General features: G+C 36.7%; 1 protein-coding gene across 5 annotated transcripts in view; it reads left to right on the top strand.

The window, feature by feature from the left end:
* The window catches only part of LOC5570347 (palmitoyltransferase app), a 103,881-nt gene extending 87,712 nt beyond the window's left edge, over positions 1–16,169 (top strand). For 4 of the 5 annotated variants that reach the window (XM_021843775.1, XM_021843774.1, XM_021843773.1 and 1 more), the window contains one exon: positions 14,413–16,169. In XM_021843775.1, coding sequence (XP_021699467.1) covers positions 14,413–15,503 — 1,091 coding nt within the window. In that variant the 3' untranslated portion in view covers positions 15,504–16,169. The remainder of the gene's footprint in view (positions 1–14,412) is intronic. The other variant, XM_021843776.1, reaches the window with a different exon arrangement.
* Positions 16,170–17,342: the final 1,173 nt, after the last annotated feature.

Genomic DNA, 17,342 nt, shown 5'->3' with positions numbered 1-17,342 from the left:
CTTTTTTTCAACATCTGTGGTCAAAACAAATGCTATAAACAACCACGGGAAATGTACCGGTATTCTTTAGTGTTCGCTATATTGCTTTAAGATGATACGGGAAAGCTTAAAATTTGCTCAGAAAAAAATAATAAAACGTGCCAAATATTGGTGCAAGTGGTCCAGTATGCGTCACCTCCATTCATAATACAAAAACAAAGTTTCTGATTAGTTTTTATATTTATTTCCTGCTGAGCATATACTGAAAGCTTTCGTTTAACGTATTGACAGTAATCAAAGGTCTTTTGATTTATGTATAAACAATATTTTTCCTTAGGGTGGCCAAAACTGGTACACCTCCCCTATTGTTCCTTTTGTTTTCGGTCAAATCAACGTATGATATAGGTTGTTTTAAAAGATAATTTTAAACATAGTTGATTTGACTTTCTATGAAGACGTATCAGGTAAAAGTACAAAAACGAAACCAATTGCCTGTTAAAAAAACATTTCTTATAGGTCGTCTTAGCAAAGGCCTACTTTCACATCGTAGAGTTGAATTGCAACAGGGCACTTTTTTGGTAGTTCATAAATCAGTTTTCACCAGAAGCTTGAACATTTTTTTATGAAATCTTTTGTTTCAAACCTAATAATATTCGATGTTTCGTTTACCGCATGTGCGCAAGAAACTACCAAATTATGAGCCTTGATATTTGAATTTTTTCAAACGATTTGCTTAAAAAGGATTCTGGTAGCACTGCATTTTTCATCGTCAAGGTTATCGACTGAAAAATAACGGGGCAGTCTTAGTTGAGCTGTTACGTCCTGTCCTAGATGTAAATAGCCATGCGATTGAAAGGACCAACTTGTTAATTTTTAATTTAAAGATATGTATAAATCAACATCAACATATTCTTCTATATTCTAGCAATTAATATAACCTTTCAACCCATCCCTATGTCCATACCATTCAAAGCGTTTTAAGAAAATTACAAAACATCTAAAAATGCATTTTGAGTGTACACAGACCAAAAAGCTTTTTCAAATAATTTCTGTTCAATTATGATTTTGCTGCTTCATCATACGATTGCTTCATCGAAGATCAAATTCAGTAAAATTAGCAATATGATTTTGAAACAACAGTTGAGGAATCAAATACCAAACACCACAATACAGGAAAAACACTCTTATCGGACAGATGGAAACAACATCAAACACTAAATAGTAGCATTCTCAGAGCTGTAGACGACAATGTAAACTAGCAACAGTTAGAACCTAACACGGTTTCACGCAGTGCACATCCTTAGTTTGCCGTTCATGCAGCTCCATATTTGCAATAGTAGAACAATAAAGAGTCGATACATTCGTATCGTTGTTATATTTAGTAGATGAAAAGATAAACTTTATAAAGTTTACTGATCATGAATAACGGGTTGAAAATGAGACGAAGGAAGCTTCCAGGATTTTTATGAAAGTTACCATAGGTGAAACGATTTTTACAGTTTGAGCTTCCGGTGAGTAAAACAATAGACACTTTATATCCTCTTCAGAATTGTTCGTAAATACAACTCCCTTTCTTACTATTGATACGAAACTTAATGTCTTATGAGAGATGATAAAATAAACGGTTCAAAACGATCAAATGGAATGACATGTGATGGAAGAAAGTGAGGAATCTCAGAAGATATATTTTAGCTTCCGGATGATTGCAAAACCATTGTAAACACATTTCAACGAATAGTTCTTATAGCCGTTAGCTATTTCAAAAACATAGATCCTAAAAAAGTTGCAGTTTTAGCTATTTCTTACTTTCAAACTAAAGACCAACAAATTTCGACCGTTTTCTTGGAATGATTAGTTTGTTGTAGACTTATGCAACGGAAAGTCACAGCGTTACATACAGTTATATTGAACATTGACAGTTAAGCTATCACAATAATGCTATAATGCGGCATTTAAGTAGATTTCTTATGTTTTAGTGTATTTACAGTTAAAGTTATAGAAATTTAGAGTCTTTAGAATGACTGCGATTTTTTCTTTCATTCATCTATTCCGATTGTTAGTTTTAAGGTACCGTTGACTAATTTTACATAACGCCAGGCGTTATTATTTACAAGATTTACACATGAATTGGGACACAAATACAAAATTGTCGTATAATTTATTTTCTAACCATTAAACGAATTGTACTTTTGTCAGTCGGTCTGAAATGCAGAAAGCCGAAAGCAAAACAATAAAGATTTAATGAAATGACCAAGGTAAAAGTCTCGTTAAAATTAGTTTAAACAAAAGCTACCGAACATTTTTTACATTTTTTCTTCGTAAGCTGATTCGAACGATTCTGCAGAGTGCTGTTGCTCGATCTTAATCGGGCAAGGGTGAGTTTTTAAAGTCATTCAGTTAAACTCCTCGATCCATTTCCTTCTTAATTGTAAAAGCTATTTGTTCTTGCTTGCTCCTGGCAGTCCTTTAGCCTTGTGACGACAACTAATCATAAGATTTATTTTTGTACACTAGTTTCTTTTTACTTTTGTTTAATACATTAGAAACGCTAAGCCTTAGCTGCTAAGAATTCGAAAAAGTAGTCAAAAATGTAACTTTATTGTAATTTATAATTTAAGTTTTACATCTCCCATACATATACGCTGAAGCTCTTAAAAATTAAAATCCTATCATATAGGATTCCAACAGACTTACATTCTATGTATTGTTTTCTACGTCCATCTAGTACAAAAGCTAATACAATAGTAGTTGAATTAATTATTCCATTTCTCCCAAAAACTGATTTACGATTCATTTTAATGATTGCTTTAAGAAACCCTCTAGGATACTTGCAAGAACATTTTGAAAGTACTTTCAGGAATTCTAGCAATTTCTTCAGGGAGAAGACATTTTCTCAACGATTTTTCAGCAATTCTTGCAGTTATTCCTCCGAGAATTCTAAAAGGTTTTTTGTAAGTTTTCCTTTATAAATGCTTTTCGGGATTCCTTTGAGGGTATAATAAGGTATTTCGCTTAAAACTATGAAATTTGGAACACATGATTTTCTTGGAGTGATGGGATGGGATTCCTCTAGGATTTGTCCCAGAAAATCTTTCATGAATTCCTGCATTTAACATTTTTTTCTGGGATCTCACTTCTCAAGCCCTTAAAGATTTCCGCAATGTGACCAATGTGATCATAAATTCTTCAAGGGGTTTCCAATATACCATCAGTGCACCAGTTCTCGCTCATGTTCCAGTAGCCCGCTCACACTGAAAAAAGACAAGTTTATACAAAGTAAGTTTGAAAACTTTAGCCGCTATACAATTCTAATCGACAAATAGAATCATACTGTGGACATTTTTTTGTGTATTTACTCAAATTACCTTACTTTTTGAACTCGTGAGCGGGCTACTGGAACATGAGCGGGTACTGGTACGTTGACGGTACTTGTTTTGCAAAATCTTGAAGATTGATGTCCCAATAATAGTTCCATAACTGATCTATTTATGGAAACTTTTTCGGGGGAAACAACTGGCTTCAAGTTTTTTTTATATATTATGATTCTACGTCAGAAATTGCGCCGGAATCCAAAATTTCATAATTGTCCGTGCCCTGGAACTATTTTTAAAACACGTTTGAAGTTTGTATGGAAATCACTTTTGAATCATCCCTCGGAAAATTTTACTAAAGGGCGAGCTGTCATTATGTAAATTGAAGTGTCATTGAGTCTACAGATTGAAATTTTTGTTAATAATTTATAATGTAAAATTCAAGGTATTCAAGTGCAATAAAATTGTGTTATAATTAGAAAAATGTTATCTTTCAATCAAGCGAAGAAAAACTGTAACTTTTTTATCGCTAAACAACCCAATTGCCCGTAAAACTTTCGGAATGTGACCAATGTGATCAAGTATGTGTTAGAGAGCCAGATCCTATTCTTGGCACTTTTGATTCACTTCGGCAGTGGGGTTTTTTGAAAACTACTGAGTTCATGTTTCTACATAATATGCGTCGTATTGAAGTGCCTCTTATGGTAAAGACAAATCGACCGAGGAAAACCCACTATGCCAAAGTGAATCATGGAAGTGCCCAAGTAGCCCTGCACCCTATATGAACTTTTACGAATGTTCGGCTGTTAAGAACTCAGTCAAAAATTACACGTGTCGAGCAAGCATTTCACAATAGTCGGGCTTCATGCAAAGTTGTGTCTACTGTTTCCAAGCTTTCCAACGGTACTTTTGGGTGATTTTTGCGACAATCAGAAAAATAGCATAAATCGTAGAAGATTGGGTTATTTTTCTGACTCCCATATAATTTATATGAAATGAAAAGTTGCTGAAAAAAATAAGTAGATTCTCTCATAACTATATTTTTGTCACTTAAACCCCTTTGTTTCTAACCCCCTTTATATTTGAGAATCTAATAATTTTTATTGTTTCTACGATGTGTTTTCGGTAAACCTTCGGGATTGTACTTTATACAACAGCTGTGATTTATATGCTATAATTTTACAACAAAGATAACTATCGATACCAAACCAAAATGTATTCCTCAAGAATCTTCTTAAGAACAATCCTCAACAGTTTTTGTTTGCAGTATAGCCCTTTATAATGCGACGGGGTTGGTGGTTCAATGGCTACCGCTTCTGCTCTATAAGCAGAAGGTCGTGGCTTCAATCCCAGGCCCGTCCCTTCCCTCGTACTTTGTCGTTATATACCTCTCACTTGCTTCTATCTTCCATCCTTAATCTATCACACTCAAACTATTCGTTCATAGCAAACGCTAGAACCAGAGACGGACAAGAAACCGTTTCCCTAACGCTTCCATTCTTCTACGCGCACGCCTTTCCTTATGCCTAATACATAGGCAGTTTGCTAACCACAAAAGCAAACCTCTCTGCCATGCCTTTCTTTCAATTTACCGTGCACCCCCGCTAATTTGAACGGTACTTCATGCAAACCATCGGGGTTCATTTTTAATTTGAGCTAGTCACCCTACGAACAACAGAAAATCGTATTTCTGGTTACCCTTTTGGCTGTTTTGTTTTGATTCTGCTTTCTGTTCCACAGCGTTCCATTCCACTTTACTCCGTTCCATGAGCTGAATGACGTTTGAATTATTTTTAATCTGAACGATGTGTAAATTAGCGGGGTACAAATTAAAAAGTGTTCAGATTAAATGTGGTCAAACCAACGGGGGTACCCGGTATACACTCCCGCATGAACTGGCGTAGATGCAGTTGGACTCCACGGTCTACAGTAGGCCAGTATAAGTGCAACATAATTTCCTCCCTCTTCCCCACATTGGTCTGCATTCTGACGTGGCAGGCGCCATTGTTGCCTCAAAATAGAAGATCACCAGCACTTATACACTGAGGGTGTCTGTTAGTCCCAAGCAGACATTCGGTTGGTTCCTTGTGTAAGTGCAGCTGATCTGGCGATACTGGAGTAGCATCACGGGCGGCCAATCAAGCTCAAGTAGTATGGCCCTTTATAATGCGGTGAAATCAACAAATGTACATACAAGTCACGAAATTTCGAGTGGACTACATTTTGAAATCGATAGGTCTCAAAATCCAAATAATTTCGAAAAATGAGGCCTTCAATAAAGTTGTTCTGGAGGTAGAGCGCTATCTGATGGTACTTCATTTAATTTGGAATTCGACCGCTAGGTGACACTAGTGAGCATGAAAATTTTACTTTTGTTTTGCAGATATCTCTGGACCTGACCATTTAGAAAGAGGGCATTTTCGACAATGTTGTTCAGTAGCTCTAGGACTATCATTATTCTAGGCAAGAGATTCGAGATTTTGCTACCAGGCGGCGCTAGTGGGCATGAAACTTTTGTTTTGCGGATATTTCAAGATCCTGATCACTTAGAAAGCTACTGAACAACTATGCCGAATACGCCATCTTTCTGAGTGATCAGGATCCTGAAATATCCGCACGCCATAGAAAGAAAAAAAGATTCTGATATCAAAACAAATGTTTCGTGCCCATAAGCGCCGTGTTTCGTGCCCATAAGCGCCACCTGAGAATGAGCATAGATGACCGTACAATTCGTAGTTGCTACTCCGTGATTGACCTGAACAATCGAAGTTGCACAGGGAATTTATGAATGGGGCTTGGGATTAGCTTACCATTCTTCAATGTGCACAAATCGAGAGCTCAAATTTCAAAAGTCAATAACGACGCCGACCACGTCCTTATGGTCATCGGGGAACGGAAGGAATGTTAGTTAGACAACCGTCGTTACTAGAGACCAGTATACATCTGCATCTCCACAGTTGTCATGGAAAGGATATTGGGTTAGTGGGATAAGCTAAAGATAGGGGGCCCAGATAGCCGTAGCGGTAAACGCGCAGCTATTCAGCAAGACCAAGCTGAGGGTCGTGGGTTCGAATCCCACCGATAGAGGATCTTTTCGGGTTGGAAATTTTCTCGACTTCCCAGGGCATAGAGTATCTTCGTACCTGCCACACGATATACACATGCAAAAATGGTCAATTGGCAAAGAAAGCTCTCAGTTAATAAATGTGGAAGTGCTCATAAGAACACTAAGCTGAGAAGCAGGCTTTGTCCCAGTTGGGACGTAACGCCAAAAAAGAAGAAGAAGAAGATAAGCTAAAGATCTGGGAGTCACCAATGGTTGGTGATGCGATCCATGATATAATCACGCCTAATCGGAATCGCGAAATAATTCGATTATCGCATTGTACGCTGAACAAGTGTTCATCACTTGCCCATGTAGGAGCAAGCGACGCGATCAATAGATCAAACACGCGACATGTTTGATCCTGCCCTCGTCACCCGCACCCGCAGGAGCAAGCGTCAAGGTCGAAAGATCAAACAGAACTAACCAATCACGGCACTTTTTCACTTTACTCGACCGACGCGCGACATATTTCACCCTGCCCTCGTCACCCGCTCCCGCAGGAGCAAGCGTCAAGGTCGAAAGATCAAACAGAACTCTCATGCCCATAAGTACCACCTGGTAGCAACATTTAGAATCAACTAGTTCGATAAATGATTGTCCTTGGCTTATTGAACAACTTTGTCGAAGACGCCTTTTTTAAAAGTGGTCATGCTCCTAAGATATATGCCAAACAAAACCTTCATGAGCACTAGCGCCGCCTGGTGTCGGAATTCCGAAACTGAATAATCACCGCATGTCAGCTCTTGATCTCCTAAACAACTTTGTCGAAGATGGTTTTTCTATATTTTGACTAGATCGCGAGGTCTTTCATGTTGAACACCGCGCGGCTACTCGCGTTACAAAGATTCGCGCGACAACCGAAATGTTAATGTAGTGGAACCTACGTACATAGGGTAGGATGGGACAAAATGGGTCACCTAAGAAATGGATTCTTATAATTCAATGAATACGAACCAAAAGGACCTTTTTTTCTGCATAATCAATATAAGAAAGTCACAATAAAAAATGAAAGACAATAATAATAGGAAAATGTGTTTTGACGAGCATATCCCCCTATTTTTTGACTCATATTTTCCCTTATTTTTTGCACGGGGCAGGATAGATCAGCCTACATAAACCTCATTTTTTCTCTAGACAAAAATACAATATCCATATTTTTTCTGTTCGTCTAAGCTTTATATGCACAAAGACTAGAATATAGCAAAAAAAAAAACAACTAAAATTAATTTATTTAGAAAACCTACAAACTTTCCATTATGATAGTCATATATCGTCCTGTAAATTACAAGAAACATAAAAATTATAATAAATTATGTACAGTTCTTATGTGAAATCATGTTGCCCATTTGTCCAAATTATTCATGACATCAAAAAATGTATATTGCTCTCAAAGATGGCGCTGACCCATCTTGAACCTTCTTCTTCTTCATCTTCTTCTTCTTGACATTAACGTCCTTACTGGGACAGAGCCTGCTTCTCAGTGTAGTGTTCTTATGAGTACTTCCACAGTTATTAAATGAGAGCTTTCTTTGCCAAAGTTGCCATTTTCGCATTCGTATATCGTGTGGCAGGTACGCTTATACTCTATGTCCAGGGAAGTCAAGGAAATTTTCAATACGAAAAGATCCTGGACCGACCGGGAATCGAACCCAGATGCCTTCAGCATGGTTTTGCTTTGTAGCTGCTACCCTCAAAGCTGTTATTACCTGAAAAACAGCTTATATCCCGAGTTTGTTCGTCTATAGATAAAAACTCGAGGCTTTGCGGACATTTATTTTTTTACTCGAACATGTTCACTTCACTTTCGGCTAAGGACGGACCCACAAAATTTATAGTTTAGCAATGAATTATTTCACTAATGTTTATCACTTATATCGCGAGAAAACATGGTTGAAGGTTTAGTACCCTACCAATGCCTCCAATGGACCAGTAGTTTGGAATTGCGGAATTGAACGTATATTTACTATATAAATGGCATGCGCTAATTTTTGTCCGATAGTATAGCGTTTGGTTTAGTCGTTTTGCCCATTTTTGAGCTTTTTATCTGGCACATAAATAATTAGATTTTGACAAAAATGTAGCTCGCTTGCATGAGTAGTCGCCGTCGTGTTCCAGTAGTGGATCAGCTTTAATTTTTTTCTGCCGAAATCGAAAAAAAATCGAACATATTCTAGAAATTTAATGCTTTACATTAGAGCTGTTAAAAGTAAATTTAAAAAAAAAATGGTAAAAGCCCTTTTCAATGCGGATATCAGCAAGTTTCGCCCACCTATAGTAACCTAGGAATGATCTCAAGGACAAGCATATTCCACGGTGAGGAAACATATTAGTAACATTGAAAGTCACGTGATATTCATGACATTTAACAGCTGTTTTTTACGTATATTTTAACGTTACTTTCTCAGGGGAGATCCTTTTAGTACCGGACACCAAATGCTCAAAATTCATAACTCCGAAATTATTGATTTTGCATGATCTTGTTGCCCGTTTATGATAATAATATTGCTGCATACAAAAATCAGTTTGAAAATAAAAATTGGAATTTTGACGATATATTTTAGAATTGAATTTATCAATCCTGAAAGGTGTTCGGCGTACAATGCGTTGATTGAATAATATTGCAAATCGAATAGGGGAAAATCACTAATTTTCGACCTACAAGACTTTTGTGCCATTGTTAGAATTTTTGAAATTGTATGAATGGGTCGAAAATTGGCCCCTAACCTTCCTCGATGACCATAAGGACGGGACCGGCGCCGTTATTGACTTTTAAAATTTGAGCTCTCGATTTGTGCACATTGAGGTATGGTAAGCTAATCCCAAGCCCCATTAATTAAATTTCTGTGCAACTTCAATTGCTCTAGTCAATCACGGAGTAGCAACTACGGTCATCTATGCTCATGCTCATTAGGGTGCGGCTTATTTTTCGAAATGTCTCAAAACCAAAAAATCGTGTGCTCTTCTGAATTCAAATCAGATAAAAAGAGAAACCTCAAATTTTGATCATAAAATATTAAGTATTAGAGGTGGCGCAAGCGACTTGTGGGAGAATTTTCAAGTTATGAAATATGACCTTCAGTGAAGTCGTCATAACTTTGTTATTTTCCAACCAATTTTTAAGCTTTTAGCATCATTCTCTTCGAAATTAATTTATGAAAAGTTCATAGAATATCAAATTTGTCTAAAATCAAAACTAGTCTGAGTTAAATTAGTTTTCATCAAATTTCTATTTACTAAAAAAATATTTTTTGTTTGATCAAAACTTCATGAATACTCATCCGATTTCGGATCTTTGTACAGTGGGATTCCGTTTTTGACATGCTCCGTTTTTAGCATGCTCCATCTTTTGGCACCCCCTGATTTTAGCAACAAAATGGATCCGTTTTTGGCAACATTTTTGAATGCCATTAAAATTTGTTATTTTTTGTAAATATTTTCGTGTCTGTTGATGTAGTCATTTGAATAACAGGTCAACTCCATTCCGATTACATTCCAGAGCTCCATTTTCGTCGATATTCCCCGAAATCTCACCAACCACTGAGGGCTAAACTATTGGCTTTGCCATGTCTCGGCAAAATCTAAAAACATAATTCAAATCCATTCGAAATCGCAACACATAAAATAAAACAAAATAAACTTTACATTACTTACACTATTTTTTTTTTTTTTCAATATTTTACATAAATTTCGTAATTTATACTAGCATTAAGAAATAAAACAAAAATATGAATATGTAAAATGTACTAGTCTACGTCGGTTGACGAAATAAATAAATAAATATATAAATACCCCACGCGCTTATTTACTTTGGGATGGTCATTGGGCATGCATTCGCAACATTTCATGAGGCCAATAATCTCAACTAGTATATCAACTAGATATCAAACTCTTTTCTTAGGCATTCATGCTGAGTGACCAGCGCACTTCAGTCTGCCAGTAAGTGATACATTAAAAACACTTTTCTATATTTGGAACAGCTTGTTTGAGCACAAGCACCGACATAAGAGGAACAAAAATTCTATGACTCACACAAAGTTTTTGGCTCATTGTTTCTATCATTATGGATGTACATAAATTGCTTATGTAAGAACACACCGCAGTAATAGATATAAATACAGCAAATGTATCATAACTTTTAAGGAATTTCATTAAATAAATTTAGTTTGTCTAGAGAATTGAAGAAGTGTTTATATATAATCCATGAAAAGACTGCATATTTTACTACATTCTACACACTTAAATTTATTTTTTTCGCGGGCTCGGCATTTGAAATTGCTGAAATGACTCGGTTTGCGCACATTTTGCTGAAAACTCAGCTAAAAAATATTTAGAACCGAGATTTAGCAACTCCTGAAACTGAAATCACGGTAGATTCTACTTTTTACCCGTATCTCGGCAGCATTGGATGCCGAGCACCAACGTTAACAATGCTTTCACCGAACTCAGTTTTCTTGAATACTGATATATCGGTTTTCCATCCAAGTTTACCGAGATTCTCAGTATTTTGTTTGACCATCTGCCATCTTGTTTTCATTCACATTCAGAAAAGTTTGGTTCGGTTTTGTGTATATGTGAAAAGTAGTGAAAATATCGTGAAAAAGATTCTGAAATAAACCAAGTGCTTGAAAAGATGGAGCCCGAAGAAGTTAGATTGCACAAAATTTTCAGTAAGTACGCTCAATGTGATCTTTTAGCATTTTACTAGTGCTCATTATGGGTGATCAGTGTCGAGTATTACGTGCTTTTTCGGCCAGGAAGTAATTACGGAATAATTAAAAAATACTTCCTGTGCCTAAAAGAGCCTCAATAAAGATTGTTTTCTATTTTTGCTGAGATTTCAGTTTGTGTGATGCCGAGATTTTCAGTTAAATACGGCAGCTAAAACCTCTCACATAAACCGAGTTAATCAGTTGAAATATTAAACCGAGATGACTGCCGAGCGCTCGGCTGTGCGGATCTCGGTTTTCGAAAGCCGAGATTCGGCAGATTATTCTAAGTGTGTATATTATTTTTTTAAGAATTCCACTGGCACCATGACACACATGACATGCGAACACAGTCCAAACTACATTTTATTCTCAATACACTATCATTGAACCGTGCGATTAAAACGATTGACAATGTTTTAACTTTTTGTCTGTGGTATTGACATGCATATTGATCTTTCTGCGTCAATTATTTATAGCTACGTTCCCTCTTTGTTAGAGTTTCTGTATTACGTCAGATTTGGTAAGAGACGATCCAGAATTCTATACAAGATTTTTAATCAAGAATACGGGTCTCAGCACATAATCAAAGTGTTCCTTTTGAGCTGGGTCTATGAAAATCCGTTGGGGATTCTCGGTTCTTGGGGGACTTTTCAGAAATTTTTACGCAATTCTTGAGGATATCTACAGATTTCTAGCGAACACTGAAGATTTCTGGCGGCGTCCTGAGAATGTATGAATATTATGTCCAAAATCGGGTGATTCCTTATAAACTCAAGATTGCTAGGGCGTCCTGTAATTTTCTTGTGAGATAATGTGGATTTCTAGAAATATTTTCAGTATGTCGGGCGGAATCCAAAAATGCTAATTTCTAGCAAAATCTTCAGCGAGATCCTGAGAATTCTAGGCGAGGTCCTACAGATTCCTAGCAAGATGCTTCAGAGCCTGTTAATTCCTTACAAGCACCTGAAGATTTCTATCAGGCTTTTGAGGTTACATAGCGGGATCCTGTAAATTTCTGTTGATCTCATAAGGTAAATGTAAAACATATATCAAGCTCATTTCAAGTAAAAATGATATTCTACAAAATTACAAGCCGCATTTATGGATCACCTCATGTTTATGTTTGCCCTTTTGACTGCAGTCGATCATTCATTATGAAATTATTTACTATATCAGAAACATAGATTAAAGGAGTAATACTAAACATACTGAATTTTGTCAAATTTCCTGCTAAAGTCTAAAAATTAAAAAAAAAATACGGGTCAGAACATAATCAAAATGTTTGTTTTGAGCTGGGTTAATGAAAATCAGTTAACCTTCCAGTCGTCGCGCGGTTTGCCACCGCCAGAACCACCACGCTGCTGTTGTGAACGAAATGCGAGGTTTTTTCATCAGTGTTGTACAAAATACAACAGCGCGACGACTGAAATGTTAAGGATTTTCGGTTCTTGGGGGTCTTCTCAGAAATTTTAACGCATTCTTGAGGATATCTGCAGATTCCTAGCAGGCACTGAAGATTTCTGGCGATTATTGGGGATTTAGTCTAAAATCTGGTGATTCCTAATAAACTCTTAAGATTGCTAGGGCGTCCTGTAACTTTCTAGCGGGATAATGTGAATTTCTAGAAATATTTTGAGTATTTATGGCAGAATCCAATGCTTCAGAGCCCTAGCCTTTTCCTCTTAAGAAAATGTCGAGTTCTTGAATAAAGGTCACTTATGCGATTATTGATTTTACGAGGCTCACTCATACAAATAGTATGCATAAAGCTTCCAAAAAAATCATTGAAGATTTTTAGGCGTAAAAAGTATGTTGAACGTTTGCCACAATTAACATTACTGGGCCATAGATCTATAGAGAACCGTTCCGAAGTCTTGATGTCGTATGATTCCATAAGGATCATGTAAAGACATTCTACTGATGTTGTTGAAACCAATAGTTGAAAAATAAAATATAAATATGGGTTCCGATTTTGGCACGGTTCCGTTTTTGGCAACTGAAAATTTTGACTTTGTTGCCAAAAACGGAATCCCACTGTACATTCTTTTGAAGCTAAATAAATTGTTTTTACATTGTGTATACATCGAGTTTAATTATAAAATGTTTTGACTTAGTTATTTAACAAAAACTACGCAAAAAGATGTTTTTTTTATAAAAAAAAGGAATTATTTTCGAGCTGTTGATTATTTTTCGCCGAAAATTACATTTTCACTGTTTAATAATAGTTCATGAAGCATCCTGTTACAACTTAAGGGGGCAGGATCCGTCATTGATTTCGGAATTTTCAAAAGCAGTTTTTTCGTTCAAAATCAAGAAAATTTACAGGAAAATGTGTTCACTGTATTTTATTCTCCAACCGCAACACAGTGAACACATTTTCATCGAAAAATTTTCACTTTTGGTTTTTCTGTTCTGCTTTTGAAGTCTCGATGATGACGATGATTACGATGACGAAGCGTTGAACGTTAAGGTTGAAAAATGCAAACATTTTTAAAAATTTAAAAAAATATTTTTGTTATAAAGTTTATGAATAATTGCTTCTGAGACCTTTTTAAAGGTTTACTAAATAAGAAAATCCAGTTTAAGCTTAAAATATTAACGATTAACCGACAAAAATTTGAAAAATATAATATTTTTCGTTGAAAATTAATGTTTTTGTTAAATAAGCAAATAAAAACATTGCTAAAATAAATTTGTAGTACTCACAATTTAAAATCTACTAAATGTTCTTCAAAAGCATGTAAAAAGATCTGGAACCGGATAAGTATTCATGAAGTTATGGTCAAACAAAACTTTTTTTTTTGTTGGAAGAGGTAAAATTTTAAGAAAACTACGTTTAACTAAGACTAGTTTTGATTATAGACTTGCAACTCACTGTAAAATAGTTAACAAGCCTTCAAAAGGTAAAAAACAAAATTTTTTCTTGTTGTCAGTTCAGTTTTCAAATCTCATGTTTGATTTCGATGACATAAGCGAAAGTCATTTTGTTGGATAGATATGAAAGGATTTGAATGTGACTTTTCCAACTTTAAAAATATAATCTGAAGGTGAAAACATTCAAAAACTTTTTTATTTGATAATCAGTGTTATAGTTTTAAGGGCGTTTCATCACATTCTATAATTGAGTTTTTTTTTTTCTCCCTTTGTTATTTGTACATTTATTAATATTGGAACGCTTTTGAATGCAACCGTTAGTGTTTTTGCCATTGTAGATATTATTTTCCATTCAGTTTTCTTAAACATTAATCATTTTATAAATCATCCTTTCTAAATGTAATATCTTCAATCCAATTCCGTATTCTTGCAGAGAAATCCAACAGCATAGCGCACCTAGTGGAGAACGAGGCTCCGCTGTCCAACACCGGTAACATATCGGCCATTGAAGATACCACCGCAACTACCCTAGTGATGGACGATGATACGATCGTCGAGATAGAGCCACCGAAGATCGTCAATTTGAGCGGCAGCTATAACAATCTGTTCCGAGAATCCGTTAGTGGGGGAAAGCTTACCGCTGCCGATAGCGATAAGATGCAGAATGCCGATGAGATTATCAACGCGAGTGATCTTATGATGGTGTCCAGTGTTAGTGGGCACGAAAATGTCTACAGCAATATTCCGTCTGGATCGGGGACGATCGGCAATGGAGCGATCGGGTCGCCCAAAAGAACAAGTTTGAACAATGCGGGAGGGCGCATTACCGACAATGGTAAGTCGAATGATCCCAATTTGCACGTCTATTCCAATATTGGTAATGGCAGTCACACTAGCAACGGAAACCTAGTTGGTCAACGACACAGCGCTTCCAGTGGAAGTAATTTCCACCACCTACCGAATAGCAATAGTGTTAATAACAATTTTAGTCCAGTAGTTGATGATCAGTCGCTGCTGAATTCCTCATTCATCACTAATGACCTGGACTTGGATGATCCGGTGATGACGAGTGCGTTTGCTAGTAAAACGACGGCGTCATCTGGTGGCAGTCTGATCGACAGTGGGCCATCAGCAATGGTTACAACTCCTTCGTCCCATTTACCATTACCCCCGCTCAAAAGCTCACAGCCCATTACGGCTATTGAGATGAAGAATGTGATTAAAACGTTGGATCCCAGTGTTATAATCCAAGCCGCGGGAGGAGGGACCAATGGAAACAATGGAACAATTGCTAATGGAAGTAATCACAGCAGCAATAGCAACACTAACATCAACAGTAATAGCATCAACAATAATACCAATAGCAGTAGCAACGGCACAAGTAGCGGGTTCATCACCAGCTCAAATCGGTTGCGATTACTTCAGGAATCGACCATGATCGATACAGCCCTAGATCTGGACAGCTTGGATGGTTCGATAGGGAACAACTCCCAATCCTGTCTAGTGAAAACAGCTATTGTATGATAAGTCCTGTAACACTTCGAAACTTCCCTTCCGTTCGTTCTTGTTAGTCTTGTACTTGACTGTTACGACACGTGTATACTGTATCTTTACTATACAACTATGAAATCGTGTAACTTTTCAACCGAATATTCGTCGAAACCACAAATGTGTGGGACTCAACATTTAATATCTTAACAGAGATGATAGAAACTCGATGGCACAAAACACTAACCCTACTTAACTGTCTATCTACCACGCCAAGCAGTGGTAGAACCAATAACTGTAGCAAAATTTTACCATAGATGGTATGTAAAAGTGATAGCACAAGGGGTACAACTCTTGCTCTTGAAATGATAGAATGCTTAAGTGCATAACACCGCCGAAGTAAGGATTATACAGCTGTACAGATAGCCCTCCATATTGGTGTAAAATGATTCGAAAAACGAATTTGATGATAGAAATGAATGCGCGCGCGATGGAGCAGCGAGTGAGATTTAGTAGTGTAATAGCGGATAAAAAGTATTTTCCTGTACATATTGGAATGGTTATTTTTGTGAGTGTATAAAAGGCATTCAAAAGAAGAAGCACAATTAGGGAGTAAACCGCATTGTTATGTTAATAGATATTTGATGTCAAGGGCAGAACGAAAGATTGCAAAATGACGTAATAAAATGCAATTAAAATGTCCAAGTGCTTTTTGATGGAATGGTCGTGGATGATGACATAGCCAAATCCCAAAAATAGTTTCGCTGGCTTGCTTAGCTAGAACTAGAACTTCCACCTACTCCGGCTGATATCGATGTTGACAGGGTTCAGGCTCAGTAGTATTCATCCCCGTTCTGCTTCGTCATGTTTCATTCAACTAATCCCAGATGAAGGCTCTAGTCTAGTCCTTCGGATAGCTCCGTGACGATGGAAGTTCTCCAGAAACCATTTTTTTCGTTACAAGGTTTATTTCACCACGATTGGCTGACTTCATCTTCTTCTTGGAAATACGTCCGTATTGGGACAGAGGAAAAGCTTCAGGAAATCTTCTAATGATTTCTACACAGTATTTTACTAACCTTTCAGAAGCCTGAATTATCAGGACATTATGTTGTTCAGCTGCAGGCTCTCTTTACGCTCATGCATTTTGTAGTGCCTTCTTAAGGGCGCTGTTTGAACCCATGCTCTTATTTCGCTTTGCGATTGTCCCTCTTCAAGGGACATATTTCCTCTCATCTTTCCCTTCCCTTTCTTTTCCCATCAGGTAAATAATGAAATAGGATCTAATATAGCGATTGCACAAATCTTCCGATTGGCTGGGAACGTGCCTCTTCAGCAGGCCGTCTGATATCTGTAATTACCACAAGAATACTGTGAACCCAGAGACTATCTTAGTGTTTCCTTCAGATATCTGTTGACTAATTCTTTTGCTGATTTACCCAGTTGATACTACAGGAGATCTTCCATAGATTCGACTTGAATTCTTCAAAGAAAATCCACAAAGTCTCATTCCAGTGTTTTTTTAAGAAATTTGTTTAAGGATTTTTTAACGAAATCTACAAGAATTCCTACGCAATTTTCTCCAGTTTTCCTACCAGGTATTTTCATATGAATTACATTTTTAATCTAGGTAAACATAAAAAAATCCCTTGCAAAATTGCGGTTTTCAGCAAGCTTTGTATACAATTGGAACTTCTTGAAACCCTTTTGGGAAATCTATCTAGAGGCCAATGTAACCAGTATTGTAAAAGAATAAAAGTGTTGTGGTCTAATATACTTATCGTGGGTGTAAACTAATAATATATGTCAGGAATGAAGATTAGCTCTTTCTACGAAAAAAACCGTTCGGTGTAAACTGCCCCTCTTTGCACAACA

The sequence above is a fragment of the Aedes aegypti genome, chromosome 2 (genome assembly GCF_002204515.2).
Source record: "Aedes aegypti strain LVP_AGWG chromosome 2, AaegL5.0 Primary Assembly, whole genome shotgun sequence".
NCBI classification, from domain to species: Eukaryota; Metazoa; Arthropoda; class Insecta; order Diptera; family Culicidae; genus Aedes; species Aedes aegypti.
The sequence above is the reverse complement of the archived record's forward strand: the minus strand, read 5'-3'. Positions and strand labels throughout refer to the sequence as shown.